The following is a 24908-nucleotide window of genomic DNA, read 5'->3' as shown; positions in this document are numbered from 1 at the left end:
AGAGCTAAATTAAACCTACAGTTTTAATTCAGCCTCTTTTTAAGACTTATGTAAATTTCAGTTCTGGTTAAATGTTATAGCTGGTTAATGGAAAAAGAAATCTACCAGAAAGGTAAGGAGAGAAATGAAAGTGACAGACAAAAAAAAATAGACTGAAGTAAAAATCAGAGAAAAGCAAAAGACCTACATCTGGTTAACAGACTAACAAACCATTTAGATCTCTCCACTCTTATTACTTTCCATTTTCAAGGTTTTCAAAATTTTCACCTCCAGGACCAAAATCCTTAAAACTTTGACAGTCCCATCCACTATTCAGATAAGTCAGTAAGCCTACTTTACAGATTTTTGCCATATTAGCCTTGGCTGTCTTTGGCTTTGTGCCTCACAGGAATAGTAAAGGATGAGGATGCTGGGAAGAGTTGGAAGAGGTGTTGTTTACAAGCTGTCTCTACTCCTTCCATTGATGATCCACGCCCCAGAGTAATTAAGTCCCAGAGGATTTTTTCCATTTGGAATACCCAAACAAACATTTAGTTATTCGTTTTTGTCACCCATGGCCAATATGAATAAAACATATCTTATTCCTCGTTGTGCATGCCAATACCAAGTAGAATGCTTGTTGAACCATTATTCATTCTTCAAATTTATTTGGGACCAATTTCCAACTAACAACTCATCAGCTACTGGTTGTTTGAATATTTTCTGTTATCTTAATATCCACGTAATTGGATTTCATACTATTTTTAAAGACTCCTTTGTATACAGAAATATTTTGTATTTCTGTGTATATATATATATAGAACATATTTCTGTAATATATATTATATATTATATATATATAGAAATATATTTATAATATTTAGCCCTTTTTTCTTTCCTGAAAATGAGTATCTATGAATGAGTATCTATAATTCCCTGGATTATTGCATTCTTACAGTGAGGTTCTGAGTAATATTACATTCCTCTTTACCCCACACAGAAATATTGGAGTCTCTTTCTTTTTTAAAAAAAAATTAAGATACAGTTTACATATAACCTTACAGTTTCAGGTGTATGATGTAATGAGGTAATATTAGCATTAATATATCTTGTGAAATGATCACCACAATGTTTAGTTAACATCTGTTGTCATACAGTTACATTTTTTTTCTTATGATGAAAACTTTTAAGATGCACTTTAGTAATTTTCAGATACAAAATATGTTATTATTAATTATGCTGTACATTATATCCTCATAACATTTATTTTATAAGTAGAAGTTTGTACCTTTTGATCCCCTTCACCCATTTCTCCCATCCCCACCCCTACTTCTGGCAACCACCTAGAATCTCTTCTCATGTAGTAACACCCATCAGTGAATTTTACTTCCCACAATGATTGTTTAAATGAGGTTTATGGTTTATATCAATAGGCATAAAAGAACTCTGTCAAGTGAAAACATACCAATGTAGAAATCAGAGACTAATGATTTTAATTTAAAAACCAAACTTGATTTTAAGTGAGAGTCTTTCCTCAGCTTCTCTAATAGTACCTTATGTCCTAGAAGTTCAGCATAGTCAGTGTAGTACTAGGAATAGATATCAAAAAGGTGAGGTGACTGATGACCCCCCAAATGAGTAATTAATATCTCTGATGCTTCTTTCAAGTTCAAAAATGCACTTAAAACTTTACCAGAACATAGACACATTATATATATATATATATATATATATATATATATATATATATATATATATAAAATTTGTATTGTCTTTTTTATAATATATATTTTTAAAAATAAGAGTTAAGATACAAACTATCTATTTTATCTATTGTGTATTTTTTACAGGAAAATATGATAAATTATCCATAATTTAAACCTCTTCTGTTTAAAATGTTTTTAATATTGGAATCATTAACACTCATTTTATAATTAACACTGCAATAATGAACAACCCTCTGGCTAATTTTTGCATACATTCAAAATTATTTCCTTGGAATAAGTTATTTTCTGCACTTGCACAATTTCTGGAGTACCATCCCATAATTACCAAACTACTCCATGTCCCAAATAATTTTTTTCTTGGAATATTGCCTATGTCCTTGTAAAACTAAAATATAATCTTTCCTCGGGACATAACATTGTTTACAGTCCTCTCAAGTAAGAGCTTATTATTGAAGATTTTGTCTTGTCTTCACTGCTTAATGCCACCGCAGATCATTCCTTTCTACATCCCTGTAAACCACTTTATTCCTTTGAGGCTCACACAGTTCTGCTCGCACTCCTTTCCTTCCTCATCTTTGTCCTCATGGACTCATGATAATGCCTTTTATTTATTAAAGGCTGACACTTGCTTCCCTATATCATTCTTTACTCCAAGTCCTACATTTACCCTAAGTAGCCTCAGTGCTCATGCTGATTGACCTTGAAATCCTACTCATTCATTTCCTTGTCTCATCACTATAAACTTCTCTTCAAATATTACTCTCATCCCACACCCTAGACTTTGTCATGACTCTCTGAATCATACTTTTGGACAATTATCACTATCCTAACATTCCTTCTTACAGTCTCAGTTACTTCTAGTGCATAAAGCATCCACCTTTTAAAAATTATTATTCATTGGTTTTTCCAGTCTATGAACTCTTCCTATCCTTCAGCTTGCCACCTCCACCAAACACACACCACACACACATACATACACTCCTCTTGGTTTCTCTTGTGATCCTTAAATTCATCAATGGAACAAATTTTTCAATGTCTTAAACTCCACTAAATTCTCTTGCTGCATATTTTCCTGCATCATTTATACCTGGATAAATACTAGAGAGAATATACCTCTGAACAATGGTTCACCTCTGCCAAGACAGAACACTGGGAGTGCAACAAATGTGTATGAAGGGGCTGTTCATCTGAGCCCTCAGCTCTAATCATTACATCCCCTTATTCTATGCTCTCATTTTCTATAATTACTGTTTTCAATTTCTCTGGCCCTCCTCAAACTGCCAGTTCTCGCCACCTGTCCTCTCATGTTTCTATTTCTAAGATATATTTTGATGATCACTTAGATGAGAATTCCTTCAGCTTCCTTACCTCAAACCAACAAACCTACCTATATCCATTCATATTCTCAAGAGGATGCTGCAGTTTATTCAAGTTCTCCAATATATTAGACTGAACCATATGAAGCTGTCAATATATCACCACTTTTGTCCTACACAAATGGCAATTTTATATGTGTGAACTTAATAGTTTAGAATTCATGATCCTTCAGCTGTGCTCTCAACTCGGTCCTCCTCCAAACTTCAGCATCTCTACAAGTTCCCTGGTGGCTCAGATGGTAAAGAATCTGCCTGTAATTCAGGAGACCTGCGTCTGATTCCTGTGTCCGGAAGATCCCCTGGAGAAGAGAATGGCTACCCATTCCAGTATTCTTGCCTGGAAAATTGCATGGACAGAAGAGCCTGGTGTGATCCCAAAGAGTTGATGTGACTAAGCAACTAATATTTTCACTTTCACTTTTCAAGTATACTCAGAACTTAAATATTCTTAAGAAAAAAAATCTTCCATCAACCCCATATCTTCTCTCTCTTCTAATCCATAATTCAACTCTTTAAAAATTGTTGATATCCATTGTTTCATCTCATTTCTTCCAGTTATTCTTCAAACCCTTGACATTTAGGTTGTAACTTTGGTTTGCTACTCTGTTCCTTCACCTGTTGTGGTCACCGTGATCCACTATTATTTAATTCACTAGTTATTCTAAACTTGTATCATTTGATTTCCTAACCACATTGGACAATTTGGATCAATCTCTCCTTGAATATCTTTTATCCTTTGTTATCATATCACACATATTTTCATTAGAGAGTGAGGAGGAACTGAAGAGCCTCTAGATGAGGGTGAAAGAGGAGAGTGAAAAACCTGACTTAAAACTCAACATTCAAAAAACTAAGACTATGGCATCTTCTCCCATCACTTCACAGCAAAGAGAAGGGGAAAAAGTGGAAACAATGACAGATTTTCTTTTCTTGAGCTCCAAAATCACTGTGGATGGTGACTGCAGCCATGAAATTAAAAGATGCTTGCTCCTTGAAAGGAAAGTTCTGAAGAACCTAGATAGCATATTAAAAAGCAGGAATATCACCTTACCAACAAAAATCCGTATAGTCAAGAAACTATGGTTTTTCCAGTGGTCATGTATGGATGTGATTTCAGTAAGTTCAGTTCAGTCACTCAGTTGTGTCCAACTCTTTATGATCCCATGAACCACAGCATGCCAGGCCTTCCTGTCCATCATTAACTCCCAGAGTCCACCCAAATCCATGTCCATTGAGTTGGTGATGCCATTGAACCATCTCATCCTCTGTCGTCCCCTTCTCCTCCTGCCCTCAATCTTTCCCAGCATCAAGGTCTTTTCAAATAAGTCAGCTCTTCACATGAGGTGTCTAAAGTATTGGAGTTCCAGCTTCAACATCAGTCCTTCCAATGAACACCCAGGACTGATCTCCTTTAGGATGGACTGGTTGGATGTCCTTGTAGTCCAAGGGACTCTCAAGAATCTTCTCCAACACCACAGTTCAAAAACATCAGTTCTTCAATGCTCAGCTTTCTTTACAGTCCAACTTCCACATCCATACATGACCACTAGAAAAACTGTAGCCTTGACTAGATGGACCTTTGTTGACAAAGTAGTGTCTCTGCATTTTAATATGCAGTCTAGGTTGGTCATAACTTTCCTTCCAAAGAGTGTCTTTAAATTTCATGGCTGCAATCACCATCTGCAGTGATTTTGAAGCCCCCCAAAATAAAATAAGCCACTGTTTCCTCTGTTTCCCCATCTGTTTGCCATGAAGTGATGGGACCAGATGCCATGATCTTCGTTTTCTGAATGTTGAGCTTTAAGCCAACTTTTTCACTCTCCTCTTTCACTTTCATCAAGAGGCTCTTTAGTTCTTCTTCACTTTCTGCCATAAGGGTGTTGTCATCTGCATATCTGAGGTTACTGATATTTCTCCTGGCAATCTTGATTCCAGCTTCTGCTTCTTCCAGCCCAGCGTTTCTCATGATGTACTCTGCATATAAGTTAAATAAGCAGGGTGACAATATACAGCCTTGACGTACTCCTTTTCCTATTTGGAACCAGTCAGTTGTTCCATATCCAGTTCTAACTGCTGCTTCCTGACCTGCATACAGATTTCTCAAGAGGCAGGTCAGGTGGTCTGGTATTCCCATCTCTTTCAGAATTTTCCACAGTTTATTGTGATCCATACAGTCAAAGGCTTTGGTTTAGATGGATGTGAGAGTTCGACCATAGAGAAGGCTGAGTGCCAAAGAATTGATGCCTTCAAATTGTGGTGCTGGAGAAGACTCTTGAGAGTCCCTTGGACAACAAGGAGATCAACCCTGAATATTCACTGGAAGGACTGATGTCTGAAGCTACAATACTTTGGCCCCCTGATGTTAAGAGCTGACTCACTGGAAAAGACCCTGATGCTGGGAAAGACCAAAGGCAATAGGAGAATAGGGTGGCAGAGGATGAGATGGTTAGATGGCATCACCAACTCAATGAACATGAATCTGAGCAAACTCCAGGGGATAGTGAAGGACAGGGAAGCCTGGTGTGCTGCAGTCCATGTGGTCACAAAGAGTTGAACACAACTTAGTGACCGAACAGCAATAATAAGATTTATGGTAGGTTAGAGACCAATGCCAACAGGAGAGTGGCAGTGAAAAGACGGTAGGTTCTGTGAATTATAAATCTCAGTGGGATTAAAGTCAGGGTACTAAGGCAGTAAACTAGAAGGATATGTCATGACAATTGAAGAGTTTGATGACTAAATTAAAATTTAGTTTGTGGAGAAATAGAAGCTCTTGGTAATGACAAGATATAGAGTTTGAGTATGAAGGTGGGCAGCTAAGGTAGAGAGAAAGACAAGGTCACTGGCACAAACAGCCAGAATATAAAATAGGACATGATCACTATAACAAAATAGACAGCAACAAAGCAGGAGAGGAAGCATTAAGGTAGCTGTTAACTGGAGTGAGATAGCTGTGAATAGATTAATGGATTTGGCCCTTATAGAAGGCTTTATAACAGCACACTGAAACATTTTCAGAAATGGAAACACCAGGGATTTCCCCGGAGGCTCAGTGATTAAGACTTCCGTTTCCAATGCAGGGGCTGTGGGGTCAATCCCTGGTCAGAGAGCTAAGACTGCACATACCTTGGGGCCAAAAAAAAAAAAAACCAAACAGAAATAATATTGTAATAAATTAAATAAAAACTTTAAAATTGGTCATCAAACTATCTTTTTTAAAAATTGAAAAAGAAATAAACAAATGGAAATGTCAGCCACTGGAGAAAAGGAGATTAGAAACACAGAGGCAGAGAGGATATTTTAGGTAGAGGCGATGCTGTGGTAGAACAGGGGTGGGTCGCTATAAGAAAGAGAATAGCACATCTGAAGGGAAGTACTATACGTTAAGAACCCAAAAGTGAATTAGACCTAGCAAATGAAAGACATTTTTTTAAACAAAATGTAAAGCATATCAACGTCCCTCCCATATTACTGCCCACTGGGTTCCTATAAACCCTCAGAATTAATAACACCTTGCCATGGACTTCAGGGACCCCATGATTTGGTCCTTGCTTGTCTCTCTAGCTGAACCTTTTCTACGTTTCCCTAGACCCACTGTGATCCAACACACTATGTTCATTTCTTCCTGGAACTCAACAAACTCACTCCTGTTCCAGCTCTAGGAACTTGTTACCACTGGATTGCTCTTTGCCCAGTTCTTCTAGATGTTTCCTCCCTATTTACCTGTTAGCTCAAGGGGCATCTCGTTGGGGATGATTCCTTAAATACCCTCTCCCCTTGGCTTCCAGTCACTCTTTATTCATCAGTGTGTTTTACTTTCATGAGTTGAATCTTACTCTTTGGCTTAAGTATTTCTTGAATGAATGAATGAATATTAATCTAAAAAGTACAGTCTACGTAATGATAAACATCTGAGAGTTTTTATACAAGGGGATCACATTAATAGAGCTGTATATTTAGAAGATAGTTCTCACTGGTACACTGTAGAATGTAAATATTTGATAGGAAATCATCTGGAGATAAAGAAATCTATTAATGGCCACTCCGATTTTTCAGATAAGATACAATGAAAGCCTAAGGTTGGATGGTATTAAGCAAATGGGAAAAATACAAATAAAGACAATTCAGCAGTGACTGATGAGGTAAAGGAGTTTTTGAGAGGAAGATGTCTGTGATTTCAGGTTTCAGAGAATGGGTAATCTAGAAAACTGCAAATAATATTGTTAATACATGTATTTGCTTTCTTTATTTGATTAAAAGGTAAAAGGAAGTAAAAGGTGATGGGAATAAGAAATGAACAGACTCAAGTGGAAAAAGAGTGATATAATAAGAATGAGTCAGAAGAAACTAGAAGATAGAAAAGATAAAAACCACTGTGCTGTGCTGTGCTTAGTCACTCAGTTGTGTCTGACTCTCTGTGACCCCATGGACTGTGGCCCTCCAGGGTCCTCTGTTTATGGCTCTGTCTATGTCTTCTCCAAACAAGAATACAGGAGTGTGTTGCCATGCTCTCCTCCAGGGGCTCTTCCCAACCTAGGGATTGAACCGAGGCCTCCGGCATTGAAGGTGGATTCTTTGCCATCAGGGAAACTCAAAAAACAAATACAGCACAGCAAAGAAAAAAAGATTAGTGAAGATGTGGAGAAATTTTTAGATTAAAATTAACATTTTTAGATTGTCAATGGGAATGTAAAATGCATAGAAACTTTGGAAAAGTTTAGCAGTTCCTCTAAATGTTAAACATAGATTTAACATATGACCATATTCAACTCTTCGATATACGTGCAAAGAAATAAAACCATGTACATACAAACTTTGAACATTAATGTTCACAGAACCATTATTTATAATAGCCAGAAGTAGAAACAATTCAAATGTCCATCAGCTGATGAATACATAAATAAATCATAGTATATCCATAAAATAGAATATTATTTGACAATAAAAAGAAATGAAGCTTTACCTTTCATTACAGAAAACCATATGGAGGTGATACATGCTACCACATTGATGAATTTTAAAAATACTACGTTAAGTGAAAGAAGACAGATAGCAAAGATTTAATATGATTTTATTTATATGAAATATCCATAATAAACAAATCCACAGAGACAGAAAGTAGATTAGTGGTTGTCTACAGTGAAGGGTTAGGGGAAAACAGAGAATGACTATTAGTGGGTATGGTGTTTCTGTTTGGGGTGATGAAATGTTTGAAAATTGATTGTGATGATGGTGGCACAACTTTTGTGAACACACTGAGAACAAATGAACTGCATACTTTAAGTGAGTGAACTGTATGGTATGTGAATTACATCTCAAAGCTGTTAAAGAAATAAAGGAAGGAAAGAGACAAAAAGAAAGAAGAAGGAGGGAAGACACCAAAAAGTTCTAGAAGCTCAAAAGGGTGTTTTCATTAAATATAAAAGCTCCTGAGAGCTATTGTTCACTGAAGCTGTCAGTTACCTGCCTCTCACCATCCCCCCAATTTGGCGTTCATGAGACCTCTACAGCAGTATCAAACAGTTCCGTCAGTAATTCTTTCTGACTCAAGAAAATCCTCAGTTAATTGTCTTTTCATGTTTTAAACTTTATTTTTTCAAATAAAACTATCTCCCAATGCTCAGATATAGTGACCGAACTCTTTCATTAGGAAGGATTTGTAGCTAACACGTTAGGACATATTTCAATGTTCAGAAAAGCCCTGTGTCCTTGTGGAGGTCAAAATTTATTGGTAAATATCAGTAGGAAGAGACATGATTAAAGATAAATGATGCTTAATTGAAAACATTAGTAGTAAATCAGGAAAAATTGAAGCCAAAGTGGGTGGGAAGTACTGCTCCAGCAATCTTCTTCAACAGCCCATCAATGGCATATGCCCTCTTTTTGGTTTTCATCAGGCTTTAATGACCTCAGTGTTCTAAAATTCCCTTCAAGGAACAGCTTCTCATAGAGTGTCACCATGTAAATTTGCATTAATGAGCAGAGCTCTGAGGAGTAACACTCTCTGACCTTGTTTATTTCCTTTTGAACTCTTATCAACTAAAACACTGATTATTTTAATTACATTGTAATTATGACATCCATCAACTTATCTATGAAACATTACATCTTTCTTATTTGCATTATGTGGGGTTATGTAAACAATACACAGAGCTTGTCAGAAAATGAAGCATAAAAGAAAGTGCAAATCACTTAATCTTTTACACAACTTTGAATAAGTCTATCCACACTACAGATTTCATGAAAGTCTCATAATGTCTGGTGGTACAATTGAAATGATCATTATTATCATTGTTCAGCCACTGTTATTATGAGTAATAACACCACCGCCTACAGATATTTGCATAACAACTTTCTTCCAGAGTTATTCCATCTTCCTCAGGTGATGAATTAAAACCCCAGCTAGATGATTCATCTGTATTATTTTGCCTTGAATTTTCCCATACCCATTATTTTTGCCCAGTAATTCTTTCCTCATGGATGCTCACCTTGTGAGCATCAAAATGTGTTCACCACGTAGTGTCTACATCTGAATCCTATGATTTCTCTTGAAGGCTCTAAAGTCCTTCCTCAACCCAGATAGAATGATTCTATCTGCTGGAACTCTCCACGGGTAAAATCGGGGCTTTCCTAGTCTCCCAAACTGCTTCCCTATCTCTGTGTATTTTGTGCCTGGTGTCATCACTCAGATTCTGAAGTCCTGGACACCAGTTTTTGCTTTTTCTTTCATGAACAGCACATCCAATATCTAGCATAAACTTTCCACCAGCTCACTCCACTTCATTTATGTACAAACTCCTTGCTAACATTTTCAGTTGCTTTCAATAATAAAAAAAAGAAAATAATCCAAACTCTTAAGTCCTCACCTTGTTTTAGATACAGTTCTAAGTTACTTTTCATATATTAACTCATTTAATACTTTCAATAAATCCCACAAGGTGGCTATTATTATTTTTATCTTACCATAAGGAAGCTGAGGCACAAAGAAGTTGAATGGCACAAAGATCCTGCAGTGGAGAGTCAGGATAAAAACTGAGGTAGGCTGGCTGCAGAAACTATTCTCTTAACTGCTCTGCTGAGTAACCTCTCTCAGAGACCAGAAGCCCTTCAAATCATGTTGTGGCTGCTGTGCAGAAAAATCACTTTATTCCTCATATTTGAATTATTGGGCTTCCCACATGGTGCAAGTGGTAAAGAACCTGCCTGCCAATGCAGGAGACATAAGAGAAATGGGTTCGATCCCTGGATCAGGAATATCCCCTGGAGAAGGGCATGACAACCACTCCAGTATTTTTGCCTACAAAATCCCATGGACAGAGGAGCCTGGAGACTTACAGTCTATGGGGTCACAAAGAGTAGAACACACTGAAGTGACTTAGCATGCACGCACATTGATTCACTGACTAACATTTTGATTAAATAAAGCATTTGAAAAAGCTCCAGGAAAAATAATAGAGGCTCAGAGAGCCATGTAAGGTGAAATAACCTGAAGATGTACCTTGGTAAAGGTTGTAACATTGAAAGAGAATGGTTGATTATGAAAAGAGAAGGATAAGTTCTTTCTATTCTGAAGTTTGGTTGAATACCTCCGCATGGGATAGTCTGGATAATGTGTCTGTGAGTGCTCAGTCACAACTGACTCTTTGTGACCCTATGGACTATAGCCCACCAGGCTCCTCTGTCCATGGGATTTCCTAGGCAAGAACACTGGAGTGAGTTGCCATTTCCTCCTCCAGAGGATCTTCATGACCCAGGGATCAAACCTGTCTCTCCTGAATTGGTAGGCAGATTCTTTACCACTAAGTGTCACCTGGGAAGCCAGTCTGGATGATAAGCCCCCTCAGAATTTAAACAAAAGTAGAGAGCGTCAAAGGATGAGATGGCTGGACAGCATCACTGATGTAATGAGCATGAACTTGGGCAAACTCCAGGAGGCGATGAAGGACAGGAAGGCCTGGCATGCTGCAGTTCATGGGGTTTCAAAGAGTCGAACATGACCTGGACGACTGAACAACAAGAGGAGGGATTAAAAAGATGACACTTTTCAAAAATACTTAGACTCTTTGTGAAAGGCTTTCTAAAGCCTGCTGGAAGGATAGCTTTTGTCACTGCTCATCTTCACTTTGATGTGAATGCCTCAAAGTTGAGGTCACTTAAATTTTTCTTTTGTTTGGATGTCAAAGTCTTTTCTAAGGCTGGATTTTCCTAACTACAGTGAACCTGTTTAGTCATCTTATTGGAACAGTCTGACCAAAATTAAATTCTTTGTATCTGAAGGGTTGGGGGAAGTAGAAACCAAGAAGGGAAGAGGAGAAAGCTGTCCATTAGCAATTTTTAAGTACAAAATGTACAATTGTATCTTGATTCCAAATAAGTGCTTAATCTGATTTTTCCTCCTGCCATGTTTGAGGTAATTCATCTCAATTAAAATTCTACTAAAAATAGTTTTTCTGTTGCAAGTAGTTTAGGGTTGCTTCTACCTTATACACAATATTTTATTTAGTAAACAAATATCTACCAAGAACCTATGAGGTATAATCTCTACCAGTATCAAACAACCACTGAAATTAGTCATTGAAATTAGTCAACGTTTAAGATAAAATTCCGTTAGAACTAAAATAAATCAGGAATAAAGCATTGTTTTATTTAAAACAAAAACATATATTAATAAATATTTTAGGGCATGTCAGCATGGTTTCCTGGTAGCTCAGACAGTACAGAGTCTGCCTGAAATGAGGGAAACCCAGGTTCGATCCCTAGCTTGGGAAGATTCCCTGGAGAAGAGAATGTCAACCCACTCCAGTGTTCTTGCCTGGAGAATTCCATGGACAGAGGAGCCTGGTGGGCTACAGTCCATAGGGTCACAAAGAATCGGACACAACTGAGCAACTAACACTTGCACTTTCTGCATGGTTAAGGAAACGAACTCAAACAATTTTTCACTTATGATCCTTACATAAAATGGTAAGTCACGGTGATTTTCTGGAGTTCAAACAGTTCAACAGGAAACCACATCATTTTGATGATGAGAATTTTGTTGCAAAACAATCTCCCTCTTTATGAATGGTTTTCTATATCTGATACAGACAGGGAAAGAATGAGAAGATGGATCTAGCATTTTCAAGTTTTAAAAAAGTATCATTATTTTTCAGCCATTATTTCCTCCAAGGAGAAATCATTAGTTTTCTGAAATTCTATTCGAAATGCTCTGCAAATCTGGTACAATGTATTACATTATGCTCCTCCTTTAAAATACTGTAAGTTCCTGGAGGGGAATGTTGAAGATTCTTTTCTATGTTCCCCTGCATTTCATACATATGTAAATAAGTTAGTCACTCAGTTATGTCTGACTCTTGCAACCCCATGGACTATAGACCTCCAGGCTCTTCTGTCCATGGGATTTCCCAGGCAAGAATACAGGAGTGGGTAGCCATTTCCATACATAGTACTGCTCAATAAATATCCACCAAGCTAACTAATTGCTCTCTCTTAATTAACTTCACCTCCATTCTCATTTACGAACTCTACTTTCTCAAGTATGTTCTTGAGACATTCTTGTCCTTGTCTCATGTCACCTTAATTTATACTATTCCCTCTGCCTGTGATACATCCAGACAGACTTCCTTCTCAGCCTTCAAGAAGCAGTTCACAAGACAACTTCTCTAAGGCAAAACCATGTACCCACTCAGCTTCCATAGCGTACCAGGCATAATTCCATCATGACATTTATCACTTCTATTACAGTAGTTACTTAATGTTTCTAGATCACACATTCTTTGAAGATGGAAAACTATATATTATTCAGTTTTGAGTCTCAAGCAGAAAGTGACACACAGAAGGAACTCAGCAAATCTCAACTGAGTTCATGATTGCCCATGATCTTCTATTAATAAATGTGATGAATACATTCACCAGCACTTGCCTGGGCCCGAGCAGGATCCCAGCTCTTTTATAGATACTTCAAATGTTTGCAGATGTACTACTCTTCCCACCAACCAAAGAGTAGAGCCAGAGTAACTTTAACTTTAGATCCTTCCAGAAACACAGAAGAACTCAGATTTGGTGCTACCTGAGATACTTATAAGAGGTCAGGTTGATGGTTCTGAGTGGGGAAACTGCCTCTATCTTCTTTCCCAGATACAAAGACACATTGTTGATATTGTTTTTCAGTCACTAAGTCTTGTCCAACTCTTTACAACCTCATAGACTGCAGCCCACCAGCCTCCTCTGTCCTAAACTATCTCTCTACGTTTGCACAAATTCATGACCTTGAGTGGGTGATGCTATCTAACCATCTTATCCTCTGCCACCCCCTTTTCCTGCCCTCAGTCTTTTCTAACATCAGGGTCTTTTCCAGTGATTTGTCTCTTCACAGCAGGTGGTCAAAATTTTGGAGCTTCAGCTTCAGCACCAGTCCTTCCAGTGAATATTCAGGATTGATTTCCTTTAGGATTGACTGGTTTGATCTCTTTGCAGTCCAAGGGACTCTCAAGAGACTTTTCCAGTACCACATTTCGAAAGCATCAATCATCCCTAATCCTTCCAGATCACTGATGCCAAAAGGCACACCTCAGTTAATATCTTAATTTTTTTAGCTGGGACCTATTTTCCACCAGCTACCAACTCCAGGGAAGAAAATTCCTTATTCTTCTTTTCCATGTATAATTTTTAACAGAACAAGAACTGGTACCTTTAACTTTCTAAAGGATATTCCTGTTCAGTTCTCCCATAGATTAGATCCTCCCAGACCATCCATGTTCATCACAACCCTGTCATTGTTCAGTTAGTCCTTAGACTCTGGGCCCTGACATTAGGATGGAGACAGGTTTTGCCACATCTTCCCACTTCCACAATTCTCCCAAATATCAGTCATTCGCATTCCACTTTCATTCTTTCCATTATATTTTCAATATATTTCAATATGAAAAGTGAAAGTGAAGTTGTGTCCGACTCTTTGTGACCCCGTGGACCATAGCCCACCAGGCTCCTCTGTCCATGGGATTCTCCAAGCAAAAATACTGGAATGGGTTGCCATTTCCTTCTCCAGGGGATCTTCCTGACCCAGGGATTAACCCAGGTCTCCCACATTGCAGGCAGACGCTTTAACCTCTGAGCCACCAGGGAAGCATATATATTTCAATATATTACTGTCTTAATATTTTTCTTTAAATTGATTATTTATTCAAATAAATCTATTCTTATCCTGTGCAACATCACCTATAAAAGTCACAAGTTTAAAATCTCATCATCTTATGAAATAGATGTTTATTATATAACACCAGTGGTTCTCACACCACATAGTTCCTTGGTCCAAAATGTCAAGCTATCACTATTTATTTGTTTATCATGTTAATGATATCATTTTGGTTCACATATTATTTTTTTCCTTATAGTTCCATTCTGTTTTCTTTTCTTCAGCCTGTCCTATTTCAGATGCTCTTCATATGCATTATAGATTACTTGTCTTATAAATAGGGATTATGGGTTTAAGAAGTGTGAAAGAGTCCCAGAACCCATGTTCTTGTGCCAATTCCTCCAATATCCAATTTGAGGATTTAGTAATCTCTCTGAGTCTGATTGTTCATGATAGAACGAGAGGAGTGTACCAGAAGCCCTCACTCTTTGAGGCTCATATGATTTGAGGCACATAAACTAAATATAAGGTATTAGTTCATTTACAAAAACAAAAATATTTCAGAACATCTAGTATCATGAACCAGAAACAAAGGAAATAGTAGTCAACTATAGTACAATTCTGAATTTTTAAAATAGAAATGTAAAGTCAAAGGCCAATGAGACCTTCAGTGGTACTTTTTCTAATTTTTTATAGAAAAAATATATTCAAATGTTACTAAGTGCAATAAAGGCTAACTATGAATTCCAGAAAAAAAATATTCTATACCAAAGTTATGTGAAATTGAGATTCTAGTGTTTAAGTTCTATTTGTTTGTAACATACAACTCTTTCTCAAAAGGCCATCAATTCTTGGTAGAAGAACACATTCATTGAAACCATGGATGATTGCCCTTATTATTACAGCTGTTGTGTTGGTTCTAGCAGTAATCATCGGTCTCCCTGTTTATTTTTTGGTATTTGGTAAGAATCTGATTGCATTATTTTGAAAATTTAAAGATCTAGACAATTGATTTTAAAATCTTAATATTTTAGAAACTTTTCTAATATTTTCAAATGTAATTTTCATTGCAATAATAGTTTATATAGATGTATACATACTTTGTATAATTCAATATTTATTTGCATAAATTTGTCTACATTTGGGAAGTGTAAACATTTATGTGTAAAAATTACTTCTAGCGTTTAAAATTTGAGTTGGTTCATATATTTTCTCTCAAACAGTGCAGTAGAGTCATATCATATGTTATCGTATGGTTTAATAATACTTAATGTACTGAGAGCAAAATGTTATTATAGTAGCAATTCTAACTTTGAGGTCAGCTTTTGAATATACTACATTCTACTATTATTATTTAATTAAGAGCTTAAATTTATAAGTTACCACTAACAGGTGGTAATTGTGTCAGGATACAACTGACAACCATGTGACTATGAGAATGTGTGATCTTAATAAAGGGTTAAAGGAAGTGTTGGCTACAGCTGTTGTGTTTAATTCCCAACAATTTGTCAGTTACAGGAGTTTTCTGCATATCATCCCTTCTGATAGTTATACAACTCAAATGACCCAGTTTTGTTTTCCTTTCCAGATCAGAAGGTTCATTATTACCAAACTTCCTTCCAGATCCCTAGTATTGAATATAATCCTGATTTTTCAGTAGAACATTCAAAAAATAGGACAGACCTGAAACGAAAAATCAGTAATGAGGTAAGTCTGAGCTTTTCTGCCATCATTCCTACCCTGACAATATTATTATGAGGGAGTTTAAATTATAATAAGAGGCAATTTGAGAACATACAAAATTGCAGTTATGTTAGGGTTGCCAGAAAAACAAAGAATGCCCAGTTAGATTTTAATTTCAGATTCTCCTGAGTATATGTTTCATGTTTATACTAAAAAAATCATTGTTTATCTGAAATTAAAGCTTAACTATATTTTTATTTGCTAATCCTCTCAACTCTAACTATCTTAGGAAGATTGGAACAATACATTGGACAAAGGATAATTGTACCATATGCTGAACAACATAAGCCCAAGAGATAAACAGGTAGCTCAAATACACACACACGAAAAAATATATTAGATTTATCTGGAGACATAACTTATTTAGGTACAAACATTACCACATACAATATAGTAAGCACCTACTGTGTGCATGACCCAATTTAGGCAACTTATACTGAACATTTTAGTCCTGAAAATATACCACAGAAACACACAGACTAGCTCTTTCACTGAAGATTTCAGTTTATACACAGATTCTACGGAATATAGCATTGACCAAAGATGGCAGATCTTTGCCAGGTTTAGAAATACGTCTTTAGATCTTTCCCAACCAAAAGCAGAAGCTGATGAAATGAGTCAAAGGATGCAACTGGGTGGGATTGGTGTGCCTTTCCAAAAAAAAAATTCTATGCAAATACTTAGAGGGAAAAAAATTGGTGCAGAATATATACTATTTTGTTATATGAGTCTAGGTAAAGTTTGATGCCTTTTTCTTGTTAAGAATATTAATTTTTAAAAAGTGTTCCCCTAAATACATATTTTCCTCCTCTTCCCCATTTACCACAGTTTCAAAACACAGCCTATAAATTTTCACCAAGGCCTAAAAAGTTTATTTTTAATCACACTCATGGGGATGATAATTATGTTTGAATGATAGTGGTTGTTAAGTCCATTCATAGCAAGTTTTCAATGAAATTCAGTCTCTGTACTGGCTGTTGAAATATATGACTTCATTCGACTCATTATCATTCATCTTTGACCAGGTGATAATTTATTCAAATACCAACATTCAGTTGCAGAGATGACCTTTATAACCAGATTATGCCAAATGAGCTTTCTGGGCATAGCTGTAAACAAACTTAGAAGTAAATGCTATTTGAATCACTGTACATTTTATACAAGCATTTTTGTAATATACTGAAATGTGCAAAATTCATACTTAACAAAGTTCTACACTTTTTTTTTTTCTTTTCTCAGATAGATGAGATATTTCAAAGATCCAGTTTAAATCATCATTACATCAAGTCTCATGTTTTCAATGTTAGGTAATTATAGCTAATTACTTTGATGAAAAGGCAACTTTGTATTATTTAGTTTTTCTTCAATTATTTGCTTTCTGGATATGATGTAAAAAATTAAGATATAAGGAGAGTAAAAATAAGTTAATATTATTACATTTAATTGTTATTTCTCCTTTACAGAGTACATTTAGGGAGAGAGTGCTGTAACTTGGGTAGTGATGAAATATATTCTACTGGTTGTCCTTTTAAAGTTTTTTATATTTCAGTTAAAGATTCTTACAATCATTAAAAACTCCTCTCAATTTTACTTACATTTTAAACAATAAACAAATATAATGGATTTTTTAAATCAAGAATAAAATACAAGGTTGATGAATTTAACAAGTGCTTTTATTTGTCCAGAAAGAAAAAGATTTTACCATTTTCAGAGACTCTCTCCTCCCTAAATATGATCAAGTTTTATAAACTAGAAGTAATTCAGGTATTAACACCTATATGATACAGAAAGGGAAAACATCCATTACAATGAAGAGTATAAAATATTTATGTTGTATTTTCTTGAATATATAACTATATTTATGTAATAAGTTATAAAATAGTAATTACTATGCTACATCCTCACTCATTTATTCTGATATTTTTGTTTTTCAGGCCAAGTAATAATGGTTTGAAAATAAATGTTTTGCTCAAATTTCAGTTTACCTCTAACAATGCAGACACAATAAAAAGAGAAGCTGATAGCATTTTGCATCAGAAGTTGAAATTAAATGAAAGCTTCTTGAAGATAGATACTTCATTGCCCTATCTTAAAGGCAAGAAATACCATTTTTCTTTCTTTGTTACAGTTTATCATTTTAACAGTCTTCTCCTCTACAGAGAAATCTTTATTTAACCATAAAATTAAATCACTTTTATTTGTAAGTCTCTTATTTACTTGATAATAAACAAATCTCCACACAATCAACACTTCCTTTGGTTAGTATGGACACAATTGTAAAACAAAGATAATACAATAATCCAAATAGAGTAGTATGTCTTACTCTTTAAAAAATATTTTAGTGGAATTTTTTGAACTAATTAAGCATTGTTGTTTTTGTTCAGTTGCTAAGTCTTGTCCAACTCTCTGTGACCCCATGAACTGCAGCATGCCAGTTTTCCCTGTCCTTCACTATCTTCCAGAATTTATTCAAATCCGTATCCATTGAGTCTGTGATGCCATCCAATCATCTAACTCTGCTGCCCACTTGTCCTTCTGCCCTTAATCTTTCCCAGCATCAGGGTCTTTTCCAATGAGGTGGCTTTTCACATCAGGTGACCAAAATATTGGAGTTTCAGCTTTAGCACCAGTCCTTCCAGTGAATAGTCAGGATTGATTTCCTTTAGAATTGACTGGTTTGATCTCCTTACTGTCCAAGGGATCTCAAGAGTTTTCTCCAACACCACAATTCAAAAGGATCAAATCTTTGGTGCTCAGCCTTCTTTATGCTCCAACTCTCACATCTGTATGTGACTACTGGAAAAACCATAGCTTTGACTATATGGATCTTTGTTGGCAATGTGATGTCTCTGCTTTCGAATATGCTGTCTAGGTTTGTCATAGCTTTCCATCCAGGGAGCAAGTGTCTTTTAATTTAGTGGCTGCAGTCACTATCCACAGCGATTTTGGAGCCCAAGAAAATACAATCAGTCACTGTTTCTACTTTTCCCCCATCTATCTGCCACAAAGTGATGGGACCAGATGCCATGATCTTAGTGTTTTGAATATTGAGTTTTAAACCAGCTTTTTCATTCTCCTCTTTTATCCTCATCAAGAGGCTCTTTAGTTCCTTTTCACTTTCTGCCATTAGAGTTGTATCATTGGCATATCTGAGGTTGTTGATATTTCTCTCAGCTATCTTGATTCTAGCTTGTGAGTCATCCAGCCTGGAATTTCATATGATGTACTCTGCAAAGAAGTTAAACAATCAGGACGACAATATATAGCCTTGACATATTCCTTTCCCAATTTTGAACCAGTCTGTTGTTCCATATTCGGTTCTAACTGTTGCTTCTTGTCCTGCATACAAGTTTCTCAGGAGACAGGTAAAATGGTCTGGTATTCTCATCTCTTGAAGAATTTACCACTTTGTTTTATCCACATAGTCATAGGCTTTAATGTAATCAATGAAGCAGAAATAGATGTTATGCATGTGATAAAAATCTGCTCTCTCCTACTGATATGATAATACTTAGTACTTGGGTCTTTCTGATGCAATACTCTCTCCAATCTGAATTCAAAATGTAAGAATGGTCTGCACACAGGTATCAAAATATGTGAGGTACAGCATGATTTGGCTCCAGTGAAAAAAAGTCTGATATTTTTTCTTGTACTCCCATAACCTTTTCTAGGCATGTAGGATAGGACTGGCCTAGGGAATAAAAGGAAGAGAAAAATGACTCACCTTGATAGTACCTGTCTCAGGCATAAAGACACCATCTTATTTAAAACAGACATATTTCTAGGTGATGAATGTTTGGGGCCTGAGATTAAACAAAGCTTATTACAATTTGAAGACTACTGTTAGCCTTCTATAAATTAACTTTGAAATGCTCATATTTTATCAGACTAAGGTGTGAAATGAGATTAAAAAGCTGACAAGTTACCAATAAGTCTTCTCTTGGTACTTTTTCCCCCCAAATTGTTTAGAGGGCTAGAGCAGATATATTATAATATGTTAAAGAGGAAAAAAGCATCACGGATTTGACTAAAGAAGAAAAACACCTTGAAGGTAAAGACAGGAAGTCTCTGTAAGTGATGTTCAGCATTCAGTTCTGCTAGTCATGCAAATAGAACAGGGTAGATTCTGAATCCAGTGCACTGGGTTTAGACAGCAAAACAAGATTTCCTGAAAGAAACATTTTGTTAAAGAGGTATAGGTATGTACAAAATTTTAATTTCAAAAAATTTAGATTTTGACCTCCCATTAAGACAACTGTTAGAAACTGAAACTCCATCATTTCTGTGTCTGTCCCCCACTCTTACCCCCACTCTGTGAGGTTAGTGGATTTAAGTTGTATACAGAGTTGCTGGATCAGGGTCAGGGGACTGGTCCATGCAGGCATCTGCTGGTGATCCATCCATCCAAAGATTTTCAGCTGCCTGTCTAGGCAAATTACTGTTAAGACATTCCTTATTCCCACAGGAAAGTCTCCTAAGATTCATAATTTATCCGGAGACACTTCTGTCCTTATCAGGGTGCTTGAAAATTAATTCATATATTATTTTTAAGAATTTACTTCTCTGCAAAAGAGTGATAAGTCCTTGAATACAGGAAATGTGTCTTCTGTAGACATAATCACCTTCAGAAGATCAGCACAGAACTCAGTACAAGACAGGAACAGGGTATTTGCAAAACGTTGTGTTTTTAACTCTGTAAACTAACTCAGGGTCTCGAAAGTGAGCATGAAACAAAAGTAGTGCTTTAACATTAACAGACACCACAGAACACTGAAGAACCTGGAATCCTTCCTTTCCTCACTTAAGAGTTTTACAACTATGCTTTAGAAAGTAAGAGGTTATATATATATAATTTAAAAAACAAAAGTCTCATTTTATAGGGTAAGAGAACTCATTTAAATACATATAATATAAACAGAAAATGCATGGAATGCACACCAGGAAGGACAGTAGGTGGTAGTGAAGAGAAACCAAGACTTAGAAACTAGAAGCCTATGTCCTGGCAGTAACAGTTGTAGCTTCCGATAAATTGTTGGACCTCTGTGTCTCAATTCTTGTTTTGCAAAATGAAAATAGTAAGTGAAACTTATTCTTCAGGAAAACGTAAAAATTTTTGAAAAGTACAAGACTAAGCAAATTAGTGTAATGTATTATTAAATGGATTTTCTCTGATATCTTTAACAATGTTGATCCTGAGAAGTTGGAGAATTGATTAACTTGTCTTTTAAAAAAAGAGAGCTTGGAAACTAAACACACAAATGACTCCAAAACACAAATATTGAAAGAGTTATCTGAGAATATCTTGAGTCCAGCAGAAATCTGTTAAGCTTAGTCTTTTAAAGGTATTTTTTACAGGATTATGATAAAGCTCAAGGAGAAGCTTTGAGTTTAGCTTTCAACTAAATTTAGTTTTGGGTAATGAATATTTAGTTAAAAGCAGAAAGGAATGACAATAAATCAAAAATTTTAAAAAGCTGATTATCTAAATATCATGTGATTCAGAAAAAACAATACTTTTTAAAAATCAATTTTAATTGGAGGATAATTGCTTTACAATACTCTGTTTATTTCTGCCATGTAACAACATGAATCAGCCCATAAGTATACATATGTTCCCTCTCTCCTGAACCTCCCTCCCACCCGTCAACCTATCCCATCCCTCTAGGTTGTCACAGAGCACCAGGTTGAGCTCCTTGTGTTACACAACAACTTCCCACAAGCTATCTAATTTACATATGATAATGTATATGTTTCCATGCTACTCTTTCAATTTGTCCCACCCTCTGCTTCCCTTACTGTGTCTACAAGTCTGTTCTCTATGTCTGAGTCTCTATTTCTACCCTGCAAATAGGTTCATCAGAATCATTTTTCTAGATTCATATATATGCATTAATATATGATATTTGCCTTTCTCTTTCTGACTTATTTCACTCTGTACAGGCTCTTTGTTCATCCACATCAGTTCAACTGATTCGAATTCATTCCTTCATTCCTGGCTAAGTAATCGTATACGTGCATCTCAACCTCTTTATCCATCCATCTATTGATGGACATCTAAGTTGCGTGCATACCACGGCTATTGTAAATAGTGCAGCAGTGAACACTGGGGATGCATGCATGCGGAGAAGGCAATGGCACCCCACTCCAGTACTCTTGCCTGGAAAATCCCGTGGACAGAGGAGCCTGGTGGGCTGAAGTCCATGGGCTTGCTAAGAGTCGGACAGGACTGAGTGACTTCACTTTCAATTTTCACTTTCATGCATTGGAGAAGGAAATGGCCACCCATTCCAGTGTTCTTGCCTGGAGAATCCCAGGGATGAGGGAGCCTGGTGGGCTGCCATCTTTGGGGTCGCACAGAGTTGGACATGACAACTGAAGCAACTTAGCAGCAGCAGCATGCATGTGTGTTAAGTTGCTTCAGTAGTAACTGGACTCTTCACGAAACTATGGTTTGTATCTCATCAGGCTCCTCTATCCACTGGATTCTCCAGGCAGGAATACTGAAGTGGGTTGCCCTCCCCTTCTCCAGGGGATCTTCCTGATGCAGGGATTAAACCGGCGGCTCCTGCATTGCAGGTGGATTCTTTACTAGAGATATTGGGGATGCCTGGAATATTGGGGGTACATAAGTTTTTTTAAATTGTAGTTTTCTCAAGGTATATGCCCAGCACCTTTGACTGTGTGGATCACAATGAACTGTGGACAATTCTGAAAGAGATGGGAATACCAGACCACCTAACCTGCCTCTTGAGAAATCTGTATGCAGGTCAGGAAGCAACAGTTAGAACTGGACATGGAACAACAGACTGGTTCCAAATAGGAAAAGGAGTACGTCAAGGCTGTATATTGTCACCCTGCTTATTTAACTCCTATGCAGAGTACATCATGAGAAATGCTGGACTGGAAGAAACACAAGCTGGAATCAAGATTGCTGGGAGAAATATCCGTAACCTCAGATATGCAGATGACACCACCCTTATGGCAGAAAGTGAAGAGGAGCTAAAAGCCTCTTGATGAAAGTGAAAGAGGAGAATGAAAAAGTTGGCTTAAAGCTCAACATTCAGAAAACTAAGATCATGGCATCCGGTCCCATCACTTCATGGGAAATAGATAGGGCAACAGTAGAAACAGTGTCAGACTTTATTTTGGAAGGCTCCAAAATCACTGCAGATGGTGACTGCAGCCATGAAATTAAAAGACGCTTACTCCTTGGAAGAAAAGTTATGACCAACCTAGATAGCATATTGAAATGCAGAGACATTACTTTGCCAACAAAGGTCCATCTAGTCAAGGCTATGGTTTTTCCAGTAGTCATGTATGGATGTGAGAGTTGGACTGTGAAGAAGGCTGAGGGCTGAAGAATTGATGCTTTTGAACTGTGGTGTTGGAGAAGACTCTTGAGAGTCCCTTGGACTGCAAGGAGATCCAACCAGTCCATTCTGAAGGAGATCAACCCTGGGATTTCTTTAGAAGGAATGATGCTGAAGCTGAAGCTCCAGTACTTTGGCCACCTCATGAGAAGAGTTGACTCATTGGAAAAGACTCTGATGCTGGGAGGGATTGGGGGCAGGAGGAGAAGGGGACGACAGAGAATGAGATGTCTGGATGGCATCACTGACTCGATGGACGTGAGTCGGAGTGAACTCCAGGAGTTGGTGATGGACAGGGAGGCCTGGCGTGCTGCGATTCATGGGGTCGCAAAGAGTCGGACATGACTGAGTGACTGAACTGAACTGAACTGATGGTAGTTTTATTCCTAGGGGTTTTTTTTTGTTGTTGTTGTTTTAAGGAATGTCCATACTGTTCTCCATAGGGGCTATATTCATTTATATTACCACCAACAGTGCAAGAGTTTCCTTTTATTCATTTATATTACCACCAACAGTGCAAGAGTTTCCTTTTTCCCACATGCTCTACAGCATTAACTGTTTATAGATTTTTTTATGATGGTCATTCTGACTGGTGGGAAATGATACCTCATTGTAGTTTTTATTTCCATTTCTCTAATAATAAGCCTTGTTGACTATCTTTTCATGTGTTTATTGGCCATCTGTATGTCTTCTTTGGAGAAATGTCTTTTTAGGGCTTCAGTCCATTATTTGCTGGGCTGTTTAAAAACACCCTTTTTTTATTTGTTAGTTACTTCATATTTCTCTGTAATATCTTACTATTTTTCCCTTACCTCTTTTTTTTGTTGTTGTTGTATACTCTTCAAACATCAAACTTTTTATATTATTTTCTATAGAAAAAAGAGAAAGATAATTCATACTTTCTACCAGCATGTTTGATAGGCTTTTAAATTATTATTTTGAAATAATTATAGATTTACATGAGGTTGCAAAGAAATTTATAGAGAAATCTCATGCACTTACGCCCTTCCCCCAGCCTTCCTTAATGCAGTACATTAAAACCAAGAAATTCAAATGGATACAATCCACAGAATTTATTCAGATTCCATAATAATATATGAACTAATTTGTGTGTAGATTTGGTATGTATCAGTTCAGTTCAGTTCAGTTCAGTTCAGTCGCTCAGTCATGTATGACTCTTTGCGACCCCATGAATTGCAGCACGCCAGGCCTCCCTGTCCATCACCAACTCCCGGAGTTCACTCAGACTCATGTCCATCCAGTCAGTGATGCCATCCAGCCATCTCATCCTCTGTCATCCCCTTTTCCTCCTGCCCCCAATCCCTCCCAGCATCAGAGTCTTTTCCAATGAGTCAACTCTTCTCATGAGGTGGCCAAAGTACTGGAGCTTCAGCCTTAGCATCAATTTGTATGTATAGCTCTAGGTAATTTTATCACATATTGTATAACTACCACCAGAATCAATGTATTCAACTGTAAAATGTGAAGGCTCTCTAGTGTTACTTCTTTAATGTCACACCTATTTCCTCTATCTATACCTAGCCCAACTACCACTAATCCATTTTTCATCTCTGTAATT

At 36.7% G+C, this 24908-nt stretch overlaps 1 protein-coding gene across 1 annotated transcript in view; it reads left to right on the top strand.

The window, feature by feature from the left end:
- The window catches only part of LOC120862185 (transmembrane protease serine 11G-like), a 40314-nt gene that overhangs the window by 2963 nt on the left and 12443 nt on the right, over positions 1–24908 (top strand). The window contains exons 2-5 of the mRNA XM_040238303.1: positions 15057–15178; positions 15805–15923; positions 17199–17266; positions 17894–18054. Coding sequence (XP_040094237.1) covers positions 15057–15178; positions 15805–15923; positions 17199–17266; positions 17894–18054 — 470 coding nt within the window. The remainder of the gene's footprint in view (positions 1–15056; positions 15179–15804; positions 15924–17198; positions 17267–17893; positions 18055–24908) is intronic.

The sequence above is a fragment of the Oryx dammah genome, unplaced genomic scaffold (genome assembly GCF_014754425.2).
Source record: "Oryx dammah isolate SB20612 unplaced genomic scaffold, SCBI_Odam_1.1 HiC_scaffold_3, whole genome shotgun sequence".
NCBI lineage: Eukaryota > Metazoa > Chordata > Mammalia > Artiodactyla > Bovidae > Oryx > Oryx dammah.
This window is presented reverse-complemented; position numbering and strand designations above follow the sequence as displayed.